The following is a 14927-nucleotide window of genomic DNA, read 5'->3' on the forward strand; positions in this document are numbered from 1 at the left end:
TGGTGTAGTGGATAAAGCACTGGCCTTGGAGTCAGGAGTACCTGAGTTCAAATCTGGTCTCAGACACTTAATAATTACCTAGCTGTGTGGCCTTGGGCAAGCCACTTAACCCCATTTGCCTTGCAAAAACCTAAAAAAAAATATGACAAAAGTTTGCAACAATCACAAATTTCTTTAGAACAACATGTAATGACTATTATGGAAATTTGTTAAACATGATTATACATGTATAACCTATATCAGATTGCTCACTGCCATAGGTAGGAGGGGAAGAAAGAGGATAGTAGAAAAATTAGAACTCAACAGCTTGCAATAGGATGATTGCTGAAAACTATATTTGCATGTAATTGGAAAAAAATTAAAACAGAAAAATAAAGTATTATGTAGGCTATAGAGAAGGCTTTTCACCAATACCCCCGAAGAGTTTTCTCCTTCTCAACTGCTACAGCACTTGGAACTTCTCAATATTTATCACAGTGTTATAAATTAGTTGCTTGCATGAAGCCTCCATTAATACAAGCTCTCTAAATAGAGACCTAAACTCCGGCTGAAGTAGATTTTTAAAGAATAGAAAATCCAGCTACATGAAGTAGAATCATCATCATAATAGTTGGAAGGAATATTCTATGCTATCTAGTCCAACCCTCTCTTTTTAGATCAGACAGGCAAGCGAGACAGATGGGATTCAAACTTGGGTGAGCTGACTCCAAAACTCTGCTTAAACAATACTCCTTATGTACAGACTAATATTTTACAAAGCAGTATATTATACTTTTTTTTTTTAGATTTTTCAAGGCAATGGGGTTAAGTGGCTTGCCCAAGGCCACATGGCAATTAAGTGTCTGAGGTCACATTTGAACTCAGGTACTCCTGACTCCAAGGCCAGTGCTCTATCCACTGCGCCACCTAGCTGCCCCACACATTTTACTTTTAACAACTAAGAAGCCCTCAGACATGCCTACTAAATGTAGGATGCTCTATAGAAACCCTGCTTGAAAACTTGCCACACCACTACATCAGAGAAAAGGCAACTCCACGGTTCTAAGGGTTACATTCTCCTTTATATTAAGCAAGATCTATTGCTTCCATCCACTAGGTTCTAGTTCTTTTATCACATTACACAGAAGTTTAACACTTCCTCAGCAAACATTCAAGTATTTGAGCAGACAACTATCCTATAAAATCTTCTGCCAAGCTCAGCATATCTAAATCTTTTAACTGATCCTAATCCATCAATCAACATTCTATTAAACCCCTTCAATTTGCCAGGCACTGTGCTAAGCACTGGGGATATAAAAGGCAAAAGACAGTCCCCAACCTCCAAGAACTCAGTCTAATGGGACAAGCATGTATTTAATAATACTTTAGTGTGCCAGGCATCATTCTAGGTCTTGGAGATACAAACCAAAAAAAAAAAAAAATCTGACACTTTTTACACTCATTCTTTTAAGAAAAGCATGTAGGGATGGTCTTAGGAGCTCTCTGATAAAAACTCATGAACTAAGGACTCTAACTAAACAGAGACAGAACCCACAAAGGGACCCAGTGAGGCAGTTCTCAGAGCAGAAAGGCTCTGCTCCCCAGGGTGGAGGGGTGGCCCGCCAGAGCCAAAGAACTCAGCTCACAGCAGCGGGGGAGTCTCTTGAGCTGCACCCTGGGGAGCACTGGCACAAAGTGGGGAAACAGCCCCCCCCCACTGGAGCCCAGCCCTCAGGGCACACAGCCAGAAGCCTAGACCCTGAAACAGAAGCAGGTGGAGCCAGTAAGCAGGAGCCCCCAGGGCATGAGCCCATTGAGCTGAGGGAGGGGAGTGAAGAGAGACTGCAGAGCTCTGTCCTCTGCCCCTGGAACAGGACTCTGGAGCTCTGACCACATTCAGATCCTGATCACAGTCTGGGCCCCCCCATAGAACAGCAGGGCCCCCCCCCACCTCAGCCCCGTGGCAGACCAGGAGGGAGGACAGAATCTCATACACTGAGACCCTTGTGGGAGTGTCCCAAAAGCTCAGGAAGCACCCCCAAAAAACAGGCTTAGGCTGGGAAAATGAACAAAGAAACAAGAGGAAGACCATTGAGAAATATTTTGCAAATGAGCCCAAGAAGGATCAAAATACTCAGTCTGAAGATGAGGAAGCACAAGCTCCTGCATATAAAGACTCCAAGAAAAACAGAAATTGGGCTCAGGCTATGATAGAGCTCAAAAAAGACTTTGAAAATCAAATGAGGGAGTTGGAAGAAAAACTGGGAAAAGAAAGGAGAGAGATGCAGGAAAAACATGAAAATGAAGTCAGCAGCTTTTAGTCAAGGAAATCCAAAAAAATGCTGAAGAAAATAGCATGCTAAAAAACAGCTTAGGTCAAATGGATAAAACAGTTCAGAAAGTGATTGAGGAGAAGAATGCTTTAAAAAGCAAGATTGGCCAGATGGAAAAAGAGATAAGAAAACTCTCTGAGGAGAATAAATCCTTCAGACAAAGCATAGAATTCAGGGAGATTGATGAATTTACCAGAAATCAGGAATCAATACTTCAAAACCAAAAAAAAATGAAAAATTAGAAGAAAATGTGAAATATCTCATTGAAAAAACAACTGATATGGAAAACAGACTTAGGAAAGATAATTTGAAAATTATTGGAATACCTGAAAGTCATGATCAGGAAAAGAGCCTTGACATCATTTTCAAAGAATTACTACAGGAAAATTGCCCTGATATTCTAGAAGCAGAGGGCAAAATAGAAATGGAGAGAATCCACTGATCCCCCCGAGAAAGAGATCCCAAAAAACCAACCCCTAGGAATATTATAGCCAAGTTCCAGAACTCCCAAGTCAAAGAGAAAATATTACAAGCAGCCAGAAGGACACAGTTCAAATATCGTGGAGCTGCAGTCAGGATCACTCAGGACTTAGCAGCATCTACATTGGAAGCTCTTAGGGCTTGGAATACAATATACCTGAAGGCAAAAGAGCTTAGAATGCAGCCAAGAATGAACTACCCAGCAAGGCTGAATGTCCTCTTCCAGGGAAAAAGATGGACTTTCAATGAACCAGGAGAATTTCAAAGGTTCCTTTTGGAATGACCAGAGCTGAACAGAAGGTTTGATCTTCAGATACAGGACTCAGGTGAAGCATGGAGATTGGAGGAGAGGGGGGAAATATGAGGGACTTAATGAGGATGAATTGCATGTATAGAAAAATGATACTGATAATATTCATATGAACCGTCTCAGTTAATAGAGCAGGTAGAGGGAGCTTTTGTAGTTGAAGCACAGGAGAAAGCTGAATAGGGTGCAAAAATGGAGTCAATAAAAAAAAAGGGAAATGGAATGGGAGAAAGAAAAAGGAGAGGGGGAATAGTCCAAGATATTTCACATGAGATTTTTTTTATTACAATGAGCTATTGCAAAGATATGGAGGGGGGAGGCAAGGGGGAATGAGGGAACCTTTGCTCTCATCAGAGATGGCTAGGAGAGGAAACAGCAAATATACTCAATGGGGTATAGACATCTGGAGTAAGAAGGAGGGGGGAGCAGGGGGAAGGGGTGGGGATGTGAATAAAGGAGGAGAGGATGGACCATGGGGGGACAGTGGTCAGATATAACACATTTTCTTTTTTTACTTCTTGCAAGGGGCTGGGATTGGATGGCCTGCCCAGGACCATAGGGCCAGGTGGATTCTGGGCCTAAGGGATGGTAGGGGGGCTCAGGACTTCTTGGCCCCAGGACCAGGGATCTGTCTGCTGTGCCACTCAGCAACCCTACAGCAGAGTCAGAGTGAAAGGAGAGAGAAAATATAGTACATAGTAGTGGAGAAATAAGAAAGGAGGGAATTGCGATCAGCAATGGCAACGTTGGAAAAATATAGAAGTAACTTTTGTGATGGACTTATCATAAAGAATGTGATCCACTCACGGCAGAGTTGATGGTGTTGGAAAAAAGACTGAAACACATTTTTTGTTATTATTATTTGGGGGAGGGTGCAGGGCAAGTGGGGCTGGGTGGCCTGCCTGGGGCCATATAGTGGGGTGATCTTTGGGTGTCTGGGGCCGGATTCAGACCCAGGTGCTCCTGGCTCAAGGGCCAATGCTCTGTCTGCCACCCAGCCACCCCTACTATTATTGTTATTTTGTTTTATTTTGGGTCTTTTTTTTTCTTCTTTATGGTTTTTGCAGGGCAGTGGGGATCAGGTGGCTTGCATGTCACATGGCTAGGTGATTGTTGGGTTTACTAGGCTGGATATGGACTCGGGTGTTCATGGTTCTAGGGCTGGTGCTTCGTCCATTGCACCACCTGGCCGTACCTACAATTATTACTATTATTTTTTTTAATTTTAATCTTTTTTCTCCCCCTTTACTTTTTTGCCCAAGCAAGTCTATCTATATTCATGGGGGGAGGGGTATTTTGTTTACTTGTAAACAAGTATATTTTATTAATGTAAAGAAAAACATTTGTGCTAAATGAGAATAAAAAATAAATTAAAAAAAAGAAAAGCATGTAGGTCAGAATCATTAAGAAAGTGGTGCTTACACTGTGTTATGATCAACTACAGTAGGTAGACTCAGCTCTTCTCAGCAATAGAGGATAAGAGAATTCTAAAAGAACTGAGATGGAAAATGCCTTCCACATCCAGAGAAAGAACTATGGTGCCTGAATGCAGGGCAAAACATACTATTTTCACTTTTTAAAGTTTGTTTCTTTCCTCTTGATTTTTCCCTTTTGATCTGATTCTTCTTCACAACATTACTAATATGGGGATTCGATTAACATGATTTTGTATGTATGTAACCCATAACATATCAACTGGTATCTTGGGGAGGGGGAGGAAAGAGACAGGTGAAAATTTTACAGAAACGAATATTGAAAACTATTTCTACATGTAATTGGGGGAAAATTACATACTAAAAAATGTATAAGGGGCAGCTAGATGGTACAGTGGATAGAGCACCAGCCCTGGAGTCAGGAGTACCTGAGTTCAAATCTGGCCCCAGACACTTAATAATTACCTAGCCATGTGGTCTTGGGCAAGCCACTTAATCCTATAGTAATGCCTAGTAAAAAAACTAAAAAAAAATGTATAACGGGAAAAAAGTGGTGCTTGAGCTGACTGAGCTTTGAAGGAAGTAAGGGATTCTGAGATGTTGAGAGAGTGTACTCCAGACGGAGGACAGAACTTGCAAAAGAAAAGAGAGAATAGCTGGAACCCTAAGAGAAGGCCAGCCAGAAGCTCAGTCTTGGCAGACTAAAGAAAGAAGGGGAGGTAATTTATCTAAGCCTGTGCCAGATCTTAATGAGCTTTCAAAACCAAGCAGTAATTTGTTACTGATTCTATAGGCAACAGGGCACAGCTATTTGAGTAACTATATAGGAATGAATTGGCAAGGAAGAAACAGACAAGGAGAACCATTACTATAATAATCCAAAACAAGGAATTTCTTAGCTAAGGTGGTGGTCATGTAAGTAGAAAAAAGGAGCAAGGATGTTGCAGAGGTAGAAAGGATGATAACACTAGGTAATTAATTAACTGAACAGGTGTGGTAAGGAAAAGTGAGAAACAGAGGATTATACCAAGGTTGTGAACCTGAGTGAAATAGAAGGATAGTGATGGACCTTCACAGTAATAAGGGGGAGGGGGAAGGAGGAAGAGAGCAGAAGAGGAGAAAAAGGGAGAGGGAAAAGAGAGACAGACAGACAGATGGACTATATTTAAAAATTTTGGAGTCCTCTGAATCCATAATTGATCCCAGGGAAGCTGATGAGAGCACAGAGTACAAAGAGAATAAGATGAGAAGTTAAGGGATGCAACATGGATGACATTCCAGACAAGGAGATTAAGAAGGAAGAGTCAGACAGTAGAATCAAGGAAAAAAGAGGTGTGTCATGAAAACCCAGGGAATAATATATACAGGAAGAAAATAGTCACCAGTGTCAAATGCTGTAGGGAAGGAAGGAAAGGTGCACTTATTAAGTACCTGCTGTGTACAATACAACATGTTATCATACTATCTTAGTTGATCCAACCCAGGAGATAGGTGCTATCACGATCCCTATTTTACAGGTGCCCAAGATAATTGGATGACTTGTCCAGGGTCACAAAGCTTCAAAGAGTCTAGTGCACATCCAGGATGGTTCTCTCAGGATGAAAAGGACATTCTGATAACTGAGGCAATTTGGTAACTCAAAAGAGCAGTTTCAACTGTGCAATGTAACTGAAAGCCAGAATGCAAAAAAGAATGGGGGTGGGGCAGCTAGGTTGTGCAATGGATAGAGCACCGGCCCTAGATTCAGGAGGACCTAAGTTCAAATCCGACCTTAGACAATTAATAATTACCTAGCTGTGTGGCCTTGGACAAGCCACTCATCAATCCCATTGCCTTTAAAAAAATGAATGAATGAGAGGGGCAGCTAGGTGGCACTAAGGATAGGTTCTCCTGATTCCGGGGCCAGTGCTCTGAGTCCAAATTAGACTTTAGACACTTAATAAATACCCAGCCGTGTGACCTTAGGCAAGTCAATTAACCCCATTACCTTGTAAAAATTCATATAAAATAAATGAATGAGAGAAGACAAAAACATAGTACAGAAAATTTTTTAGGATTTTAGTTGTGCAAAGGAAGAAAGGTGAGGATAGATAATTTGAAGGGATAAGAAGTGGTGGTTTTTTAAGGATAAGAGAGACCTGCAGGTATTGCAGGCAGCAAGGACTAATTGAGTAGAAAGTGAAATATCAAAGATTATGGAAAGACTCTCTCTATGGCACTTTCTCTAAAGTTCTCCCAAAGAGCCAAAGAGCTGAGAGAGGCCTCCTGTGAACCCATCTTCAGCAGCTCACTTGAAGATTCTGTCTTCCAAATCAGATTACAGAGCTGCCAAATATACCCATATATGTAAAGTTAAAGGTTCCCAGAATCAAACAGTAAAAACAACTAGAAAAACATGTGGAAAATTTAAGAAAGTTTACAAAATTTGGTAGAAGAGAAAGCTTGCAAAATTTGGTAGAAAATTTACAAAATTAAAAACTCAGAAATGTCTTCAATAATCAGGAATCAAGAAAAAAGGATATAAAAACGTGAAAGACGAAGAATGAACCATCCCTTGCTTCATTTCACATATGGACCATACCTAATTAGCTGTAATGTTAAACTAAGTTATTACTCTGTGGAAGCTTTTCTTTCTTTAGAACTCTAGAGTCAGAAAAAAGGCAATAATGGGGGGGGGGGGATTTACTTGAAGAGATGGGATCAGTTACATACAGAGAAGAATCAGCTTTCCAACAGATACTAGAAAAAAGAAGGAAAGAAAAAATACCTTGTTTATGCATAACTATCACTCCCTGAATACATCCAAGTCTTCCCTTTCAGCAAATATTTAAAAAAAAAAATTCACTGGCAAAACCAATAAAAAATATCACACATCAATTCCTTAAGACAGTAAATGTGATAGTCCATTACCATTCCAATTTTCAAGTCAAATTTGGTCATTATATTTATAGCATCTTATTTCCTTTTATACTATTGTCATCAGTACATATAATTTATTAATAATGTTTATTTTTGTGTTTTAGGAATCTGTCTACCCATGTTTCTCTGAATTTTTCATTTCTTATAGTATAAAAATATTCTATTACATTCATATTCTGTAATTCCAACCCCCCCAACTTTACAGATGGATAAGAGAATCAAGATACAAAAAAGATTCAACATGAGGGAAGGAAAGTGAAATTTAACAGGACTAGCTAAGACCTAAATTAAAGTTCACCAAAGAAAGGAAAAGACACTTGACCACAATATAAGTTTTAAAAAAAACTAAATTAACTATAAGTGTGATATCTAGCCTAAAAAAAAACTTAATCAGATTCAAATAAGTGAAGTATAACAAGAATATCCTGGTCAAGAGAAGTAATAATAGTCCCAACAGTACAGTCTCAGAATACATTTGCAAATTTTGTTGCAGTGCACCATGCATTTTAAGGTCACTGAACAATCTTGAGTTTATTCCAATGAAAGGGTTGGTTAAAAGGGATTCAGAAACTGTTATATGCAAGGCAGCTGAAATAACTGAAGATGTTAATCCTGGAAATAAGACAACTTAGGACAGTATTTAGAACTATCTTAAGGGTATCTGAAGGGCTGCCAAGTACAAAAGAGTTTAAATTTGTTTTATGGTGCTCTATAAAACAGAACAAGAACAAATTCCAGATGTTTGAGTTTACATTAAGGCAGATTTTATTCACTAGGACAAAATAAAGAAAGGGGCAATGTGGCATGATGGATAAAGGGCCAGACTTAGCCTTCTCTTCTGGAAGAGCTGGGTTCAAATCCTGCTTCACTTACCTACTAGCTATGTAATGATGGGCAGTCTCAGGATTCTAAGCATCTAACAGCAGAAATCAAAATTGCCAATGAACTCTAAAGAAGGGAGTTTCCATACTAGGAGCTGCCTGATGTTGCAGAAAGGTTTCCTGCACTATTTCTAAGATCCTGTGTATATACTTAAGATTCTGTGATTCCATAATGTATTATAAATCAAATTTCCCTAAATTCTCCTTATTAATACAAAAAATACATGAGACTTATAAAACTTCAAAGTGCAAGTTGAGGCTCTACGGTTCCTAGAAATGGTAAGAGCTAAAGTATGTCCATGCCAATGTATGACTAAAGCTTGTTAGAGGTGAGTGGTCACAATAATTGAGGCAGGGAATTGTGTGGTCATATTAGAAAGGTCATTAATATGAACAGTGAGAGGAGGTAGTTAGGTGGTACAGTGGATACAGCACTAGCCCTGGAGTTAGGAGGTCCCGAGTTCAAATCCAGTCTCAAATACTTAATAATTTCACAGCTGTGTGACCTTGGGCAAGTCACTTAACCCCATCATCTTAAAATAAAATTTTTAAAAACTATATGAATAGTGAGGTCCTCAAAATGATGGCAAGTGATGGGGGAGAGAAGACTAAATTAGGATTCAAGTGATTACAGAAAGTTGGGAGACTAACTGCAACATCAAAAATCACCTTGCTGAAAAAATGAATTATACTGATAAAATTCTACTCGCAGAGATCAATAGTCCCTTTAAGCATGCTGTCTAAATAAATGCCATACTGAATAACTAAGGCCAAAGCAGCCAAAGTCAGTCACTCAAGTCAACAAACACTGAAATGTTTTTTTTTTTTCTCTATCGGGCACAATGCTAAGCTGGTAATACAAAGAAAGGGGGGACGGACCCAAAAAAATCAAAATTCTTGACCAAAAGAAGCTCACATTCTAATGAGAAAGACAACAAGCAAGTAAGGTCTAAGGCCTTTATTGCTTCACTGCTTAGTATCAAGTATTATCTTTACATGGGGAAAAAAGTCATCAAGACACAGAGCCTTGTACACTGAAGGAAACTCAGATATTTTGTCAATAATTTGTGTCTGATCTCATTATACTTTGTACTCCTGTGTTTACTGTACTATAACTTTGTATCAAAGCTTCTATTCTGCCTCATAAGATTGTATTCTAAATTCCTTAAGGGTAAGGGCTATCATTTTTTCATCTCTGTATTGTTAGCACCTTACATGACAGGTACTTTTTTGTAAACTGAAACTTTGGATAGTTATATATGTACTATACATATATTTAAAAAAACAGCAATTCTTTTAAAGTTCAATAAACTCAGTTTTTATAAATATATATATATATATATATATATATATATATATATATGTGTGTGTGTGTGTACACACACACACATACATTCCCTTAGTGATGGTTTTAAAATTACACCAAAAAATAAACCAAATAACAAACTAGTATTATATGAGAATTATTATATAGGAATGCCAATCCCAATAACAATTGCTAACATCTAATGATAAAGACTTGATGTTACTTATCCAAATGTATCTCTGACTTTTTTAAAAGTCTTTCTCAGTGAGAAGTCCTAGATAGCTCAGTCTTTATTCATCTCAGGTCTGAAATGCCCTTCCCACTCTTCTTCAGGAGCCCATTTCCAGGTAAGTGCTACCTCCTAAATGAAGTCTGCTTTATTGAGCCCACACTAATATGAAGTAGTCTAATGTTAGGGGTTTTTTTTTTATCTTCTTGTGTCACTGACTCCTCTTTTTGACAATCTGGCTAAGTTTATCTCAGTTTCATTTTTAAATGCATAAAGCAAAATACATGATAAAAAACATTTAAGATCTACTTATGTGCTAAGCACTTTATAAATATTTGATTTAATCTTCATACCTTGAGGGAGTAGATTATTATCAACATAGAGATTAAGGAAACTGAGATAAACAGTTAATTGACTTGCCCAAGGTCACATGGCTAAGTGTGCAAGGCTGAATTTGTTCTTAGGGCTGTATGACTCCAGGTTCAGAACTCTACACTGGGAGTTAATGAAAACAAAGATGTAATTTCGACCCATACAAGTCAGAAATGTCCCCAATGGGGTCTGAATCCAGGAAGTCCTGCTTGTAATGTTTATTGTTTGCAGTACTTATTAAAAATGTCATGCATTTTTTTTCAATTCAGCATGGCATGATGGATAGTGCTGACCTCAAAACCAGAAAGACCTGGGTTCAGGTTCTGCCTGTGTCCTTGTGGCCAGTTGCTGAGTATGGACAAGTCACTTAGCTTCTTAGAACTTTAAAGAGCTCTCTAGAACCATTAGATGGTATAGTAGGTACATTAGTAAAGGGAAATTTCTCAGCTATTTAATTCCTAACTTATGTGCAGGGGTAGTGGGAAAGAAAAGGGATACAATATATTCAGCAGAAAGAATGCTAGACTTAATACCATATATATGACTTCTGAACAAGACCTTCCATTTGTCATCTGTAAAATAAAGATAGTAGTAGTAGTACTTGTACTACAAGTTTAGAGGTTATTCTGAACAAAGTATTCTCTCTGCCCCTTACTAACTCCCATTAAGTTGGTGCAAGCCACCATACATCTTTCTGGGACAAGTTTCGCAATTTGAAAAATGGCAGGGGGGATTGGATCAATGTTCCTTCAAAGCTTAACTCCTCTAATCCTAAACTTAAAGAATTCTATATTTAAACTATTGAGCCTTTCAGTATTGTTTTACTGCTCCTTGTTTCTTTTCCTCAATAGGAATAAAAGCAGGAAAACCACGTCTAGTACTTTTACCCTACACAGGAGAGAGATAGCATGGTATCTATTCTGAGAACAGGGAAATGAGGAAGTCAGGAAAACCTGGGTTCAAAGTCTACCTTAAACTCCATCCTAAAGAGTGGTCATAGGGGCAGCTAGGTGACATAGTAGAGAGAGCACCGGCCCTGGAGTCAAGAGTACCTGAGTTCAAATCCGACCTCAGACACTTAATAATGACCTAGCTGTGTGGCCTAGGACAAGCCACTTAACCCCATTTGTCTTGCAAAAACAAAATTTAAAAAAGACTGGTCATTTAACCTCTCTTCAGTTTTCTCACCTGTAAAATGAGGGGGGCTGGATGCCAAAGTTCCTTCCAGCACTAAATCCGTGCCCTAGGCTCAGTAAAATAGATGCTCAACATCGCACAACACACTCTGCCCAATTTTGTCCAGGATCGCGCTAATTTATAAACCTCTCCCGTGACAACAACAACAAAAGAAACATTTCATTTCTAAAAAAGAGCAAGTTCTAAAGTAATGCATTCACGAATAAAAGTTTCCTCTCTCGCGGAAGGGATGGTTTCAAGCATTTAAGGCGTGGGTTACCCTTCCCCCCCGCCGTATACGAAAAGAGGAGCCCAATTCTTGACACCCTGGGCAGCACAAAGCAGCCGCCCCCTCCCCGCACACAAAGCCCCGCGCCCCGGGGGGCCCCGCTTCACCCCCCCCCCACCTTTCCAGGCGGGTTTGGGGAGCAGACCTTCCACTCCAGAAGGGGAGGGGTCGCCCCCCAAGTCAAGTTCAGGGGCCTCCTCCCGCGGACACGCTGCGGCCCGCGCCCCTCCCCCCGGCTCTCCGGGGGTCCCTAACGGGAGCGGGCGGGGGGCGGCGGCGCGCTCACCAGCTCTCCTCCTCCTCCCAGCCCAGGAGGCGCTCCAGCTCGTCGGGCCGCAGCGGCTCCACCTCGTCCAGCACGCCGGCCTCCAGCGGGGAGGCGGGCCCGTCCCGCGGCAGGCCCGGCCCGGCCGCCGCCGCCGCCGCCTTGGGGGGCAGGCCCGGGGGGAAGCCCCGGGGCGGGGCGGCGGCCGGGCCGCGGCCCGGGCTGCCCTGCGCGGCCCCGGAGCGGCTCCGCAGCTGCTCGTTCTGCTTCTCCAGCTTCTTCACCAGCTCCTGCAGCTTCCGCACCTCCTGGTCCGCGTTCACGTTGGAGTTAACGTCCTCCATCGCGGCCGCCGCCGCCGCCCTCCTCAGTCACCGGCCGCCCACGGGCGGAGGCCCGCCGCGTCGCCCGCGCCCCGGCCCCGCCGCCGCCGCCGACCTCCCGCCTCTAGCCCAGGCGCCGGCACATCGCAGGGGCGGGCAGCGCCGCCAGGGTCGCCCCAGCTCGCGTTCCGAAGCGCCGCCGGCCCCCTCCGAGCCGCCTCATCTGCGCCGGCTCCAGACCGGGGGGAGGCGTCGCCAACATCCGGCCCCCGCCGCCATCTTCCATGCGTGCCTCCGCCCCCTCGGGCACGCTCTCGGACGTGGCCGCCCGCCGCCCCCAGCGGTTGCCCGGGCCCGTCGACCCGGATGGAGCCACGCACGCACGCACCGGCTGGGGGCGGGGCCTGAGCCGAGGGGGTGGGGCCAAGCGGCCGCGGCGACCAGAGCCGCCTCCCGGGGATCTCCGCTCTCTGGGGGCTGATTGGCTCCTCCCATTCCAAGGGGGGAGGGGGGAGGAGCACCTGGAGGCGAGCCAGCCGCGCAGCCCGGGTCAAACAGACAGCCCGCAAGGACTGGAGTTTGGTTTATTTGTGATCAGGGTTTTATTTTCCTTTTTTCCTTTAGGGGGTCAGAAAAAAATAAATTTTTGAGCTAAATAAAATTAATTTAAAAAGCACACTTAGAGTTTAAAAATGAGTGGGATCCCCCAAATTCCTGGATCTCTAGAGAGCCCCCCTTTCAATCCCTATTTTATTCTTCTTAAATACTGATTGAAATACATTCCTTTGGGACAGCTAGGTGGTGTTCAAATCTGACCTCATACACTTAATAAATTATCTAGGTGTGAGATCCTGGGCAAGTCACTGAACCCCACTACCTTGCAAAAACTAAAATAAATTTAAATAAAATAAATTCCTTTTTTGAAAGAACTCATTCTTATACATTGGATTCCACGCCCAGACACTGTGCCCAATGCAGAAACTCCCATTTTCTGTAACACCCCCACCCTCAGCTTTGTAGCTTGAATGCTTAATTCCTTCCAAGTCCTGCTTGTCCTGTTTATTATATTGCTGGTCATAATCACTTCCCCTCTCTTTAACATGTTTGGACCATTACTTTGGCTGCACTCAAGGGTTGTTAATGTAAAAAAAAATTTTTTTATTTTAGTTTTTGCAAGGCAAGGGGGTTCAGTGGCTTGCCCAAGGCCACACAGCTAGGCAATTTTTAAAGTGTCTGAGACCACATTTGAACTCAGATACTCCTCGCTCCTGCACCACCTGGCCACCCCATAAAAAAATATTTTTATAAAAATTAAATGTCAATATGATAAATTGTTATTAAACTGATGTAAAGTATTTTGGAAGTTAGTCTCTTATCTAAATTGCACAGCAGTTAAGGAACCTTTGTAACTTGTCTAGTATGCAAATATAAGTTACTAGTCTAAACTTGTATCAGAAACAGCTAGGATTTTATTAAACTTTTTTTTAAGGTTTTGATTCTGTCATTCCAATTGGAGTTCAAATCTAAACTGCTGACAGTGGGTGCTTACCCAGCAGCTTCTCCCACATCCCCACCCACTTAACAAACCAGGATCAAATCCTATTGCAAATAGATTTGGACTTTCCACTCCAGGCAGATAAATCTATTTTTCTTCTGCAACCAAGTCTTTGTATGTTATTTCATCTGTCTCCTTTAACCATTCCATTTAAAACTCTGACAAAAACTTGTCTCTGCTAATAATTCCACTAATTACTAGTCCCTTTGCTTATTCTAGACTACTCTGCATTCCTGTTTTGACAATAGCCCTGACTGGCCAATCAGGCAAATGCCCTTATACCTTTGTCTGTAAACTGAAGAGGGAGTCACACCATTCCCCATTCCTTTCATTTGCCAACAACATCTATTTCAGGTTTTGGGTTTATTCTCTACTGACATTTATTAACATGCCCCACCTTTTGTAAAAGTGAATTGATGAATTTACTTAGTTCCATACCATTCAAACTCCCAATTTCTTTCTTATCTGCCTTAATCATTGAGAAAACTTGAAGGTCTTCCCCTCCCAGTTTGAATTTTTTTTTTGGACTAGGTAAAAATGGCCATTTTTTTTTTTTTGTATTGAGGTCAATGTAGTTTAAGGATTAAGTCTCAAACTACAGTATCCCCACTTACCTCATCTCTGTTCTCTGAGTTATTGCCCCTATTAACAAACACCTAATTACCTCATCTTTCTGTTCCTTTAAAAGCTTACTCTCATCAGTTGAGTTGCTCATCTTCCTTTGAGAAACCAGCTCACTCTTGAGGAGTGTTATCCAAGTAAACTCTCCTGCCCCACTACCTTTCTTTATTACTTATCCTCTCATGACTGCTATGGCTACTGTTACTGTGGCTATTGCTGCTGCTACTGTTGCTGGTCCCAGTGACTAGAGAGTTGTTCTGAAGATGATTGGATACTGAAAATGTATTCTGTTGAGTCCAAAAGGATGGATTTCAATCAGAACATAAAAACTGGAAACAGTTCTTCTACCTGCTCTCTTTAGGGACACCTTCTGTTTCTTTTACTGGAATTCCAGCAAGGGATTTGAAAGTGGGGAAGGGTGAGAAGTTAATTTCTCTCCTCTTCCTCCAGAGAAAGAAC

General features: G+C 41.6%; 1 protein-coding gene across 2 annotated transcripts in view; it reads right to left on the reverse strand.

Moving 5' to 3' along the window:
• Positions 1–12646, reverse strand: part of SLAIN2 (SLAIN motif family member 2) — a 76435-nt gene extending 63789 nt beyond the window's left edge. Inside the window, exon 1 of one of the 2 annotated variants that reach the window (XM_074229496.1) lies at positions 11991–12646. In XM_074229496.1, coding sequence (XP_074085597.1) covers positions 11991–12313 — 323 coding nt within the window. In that variant the 5' untranslated portion in view covers positions 12314–12646. The remainder of the gene's footprint in view (positions 1–11990) is intronic. The other variant, XM_074229497.1, reaches the window with a different exon arrangement.
• Positions 12647–14927: the final 2281 nt, after the last annotated feature.

This window comes from Macrotis lagotis, chromosome 3, assembly GCF_037893015.1.
Source record: "Macrotis lagotis isolate mMagLag1 chromosome 3, bilby.v1.9.chrom.fasta, whole genome shotgun sequence".
Classification (NCBI taxonomy): Eukaryota; Metazoa; Chordata; class Mammalia; order Peramelemorphia; family Peramelidae; genus Macrotis; species Macrotis lagotis.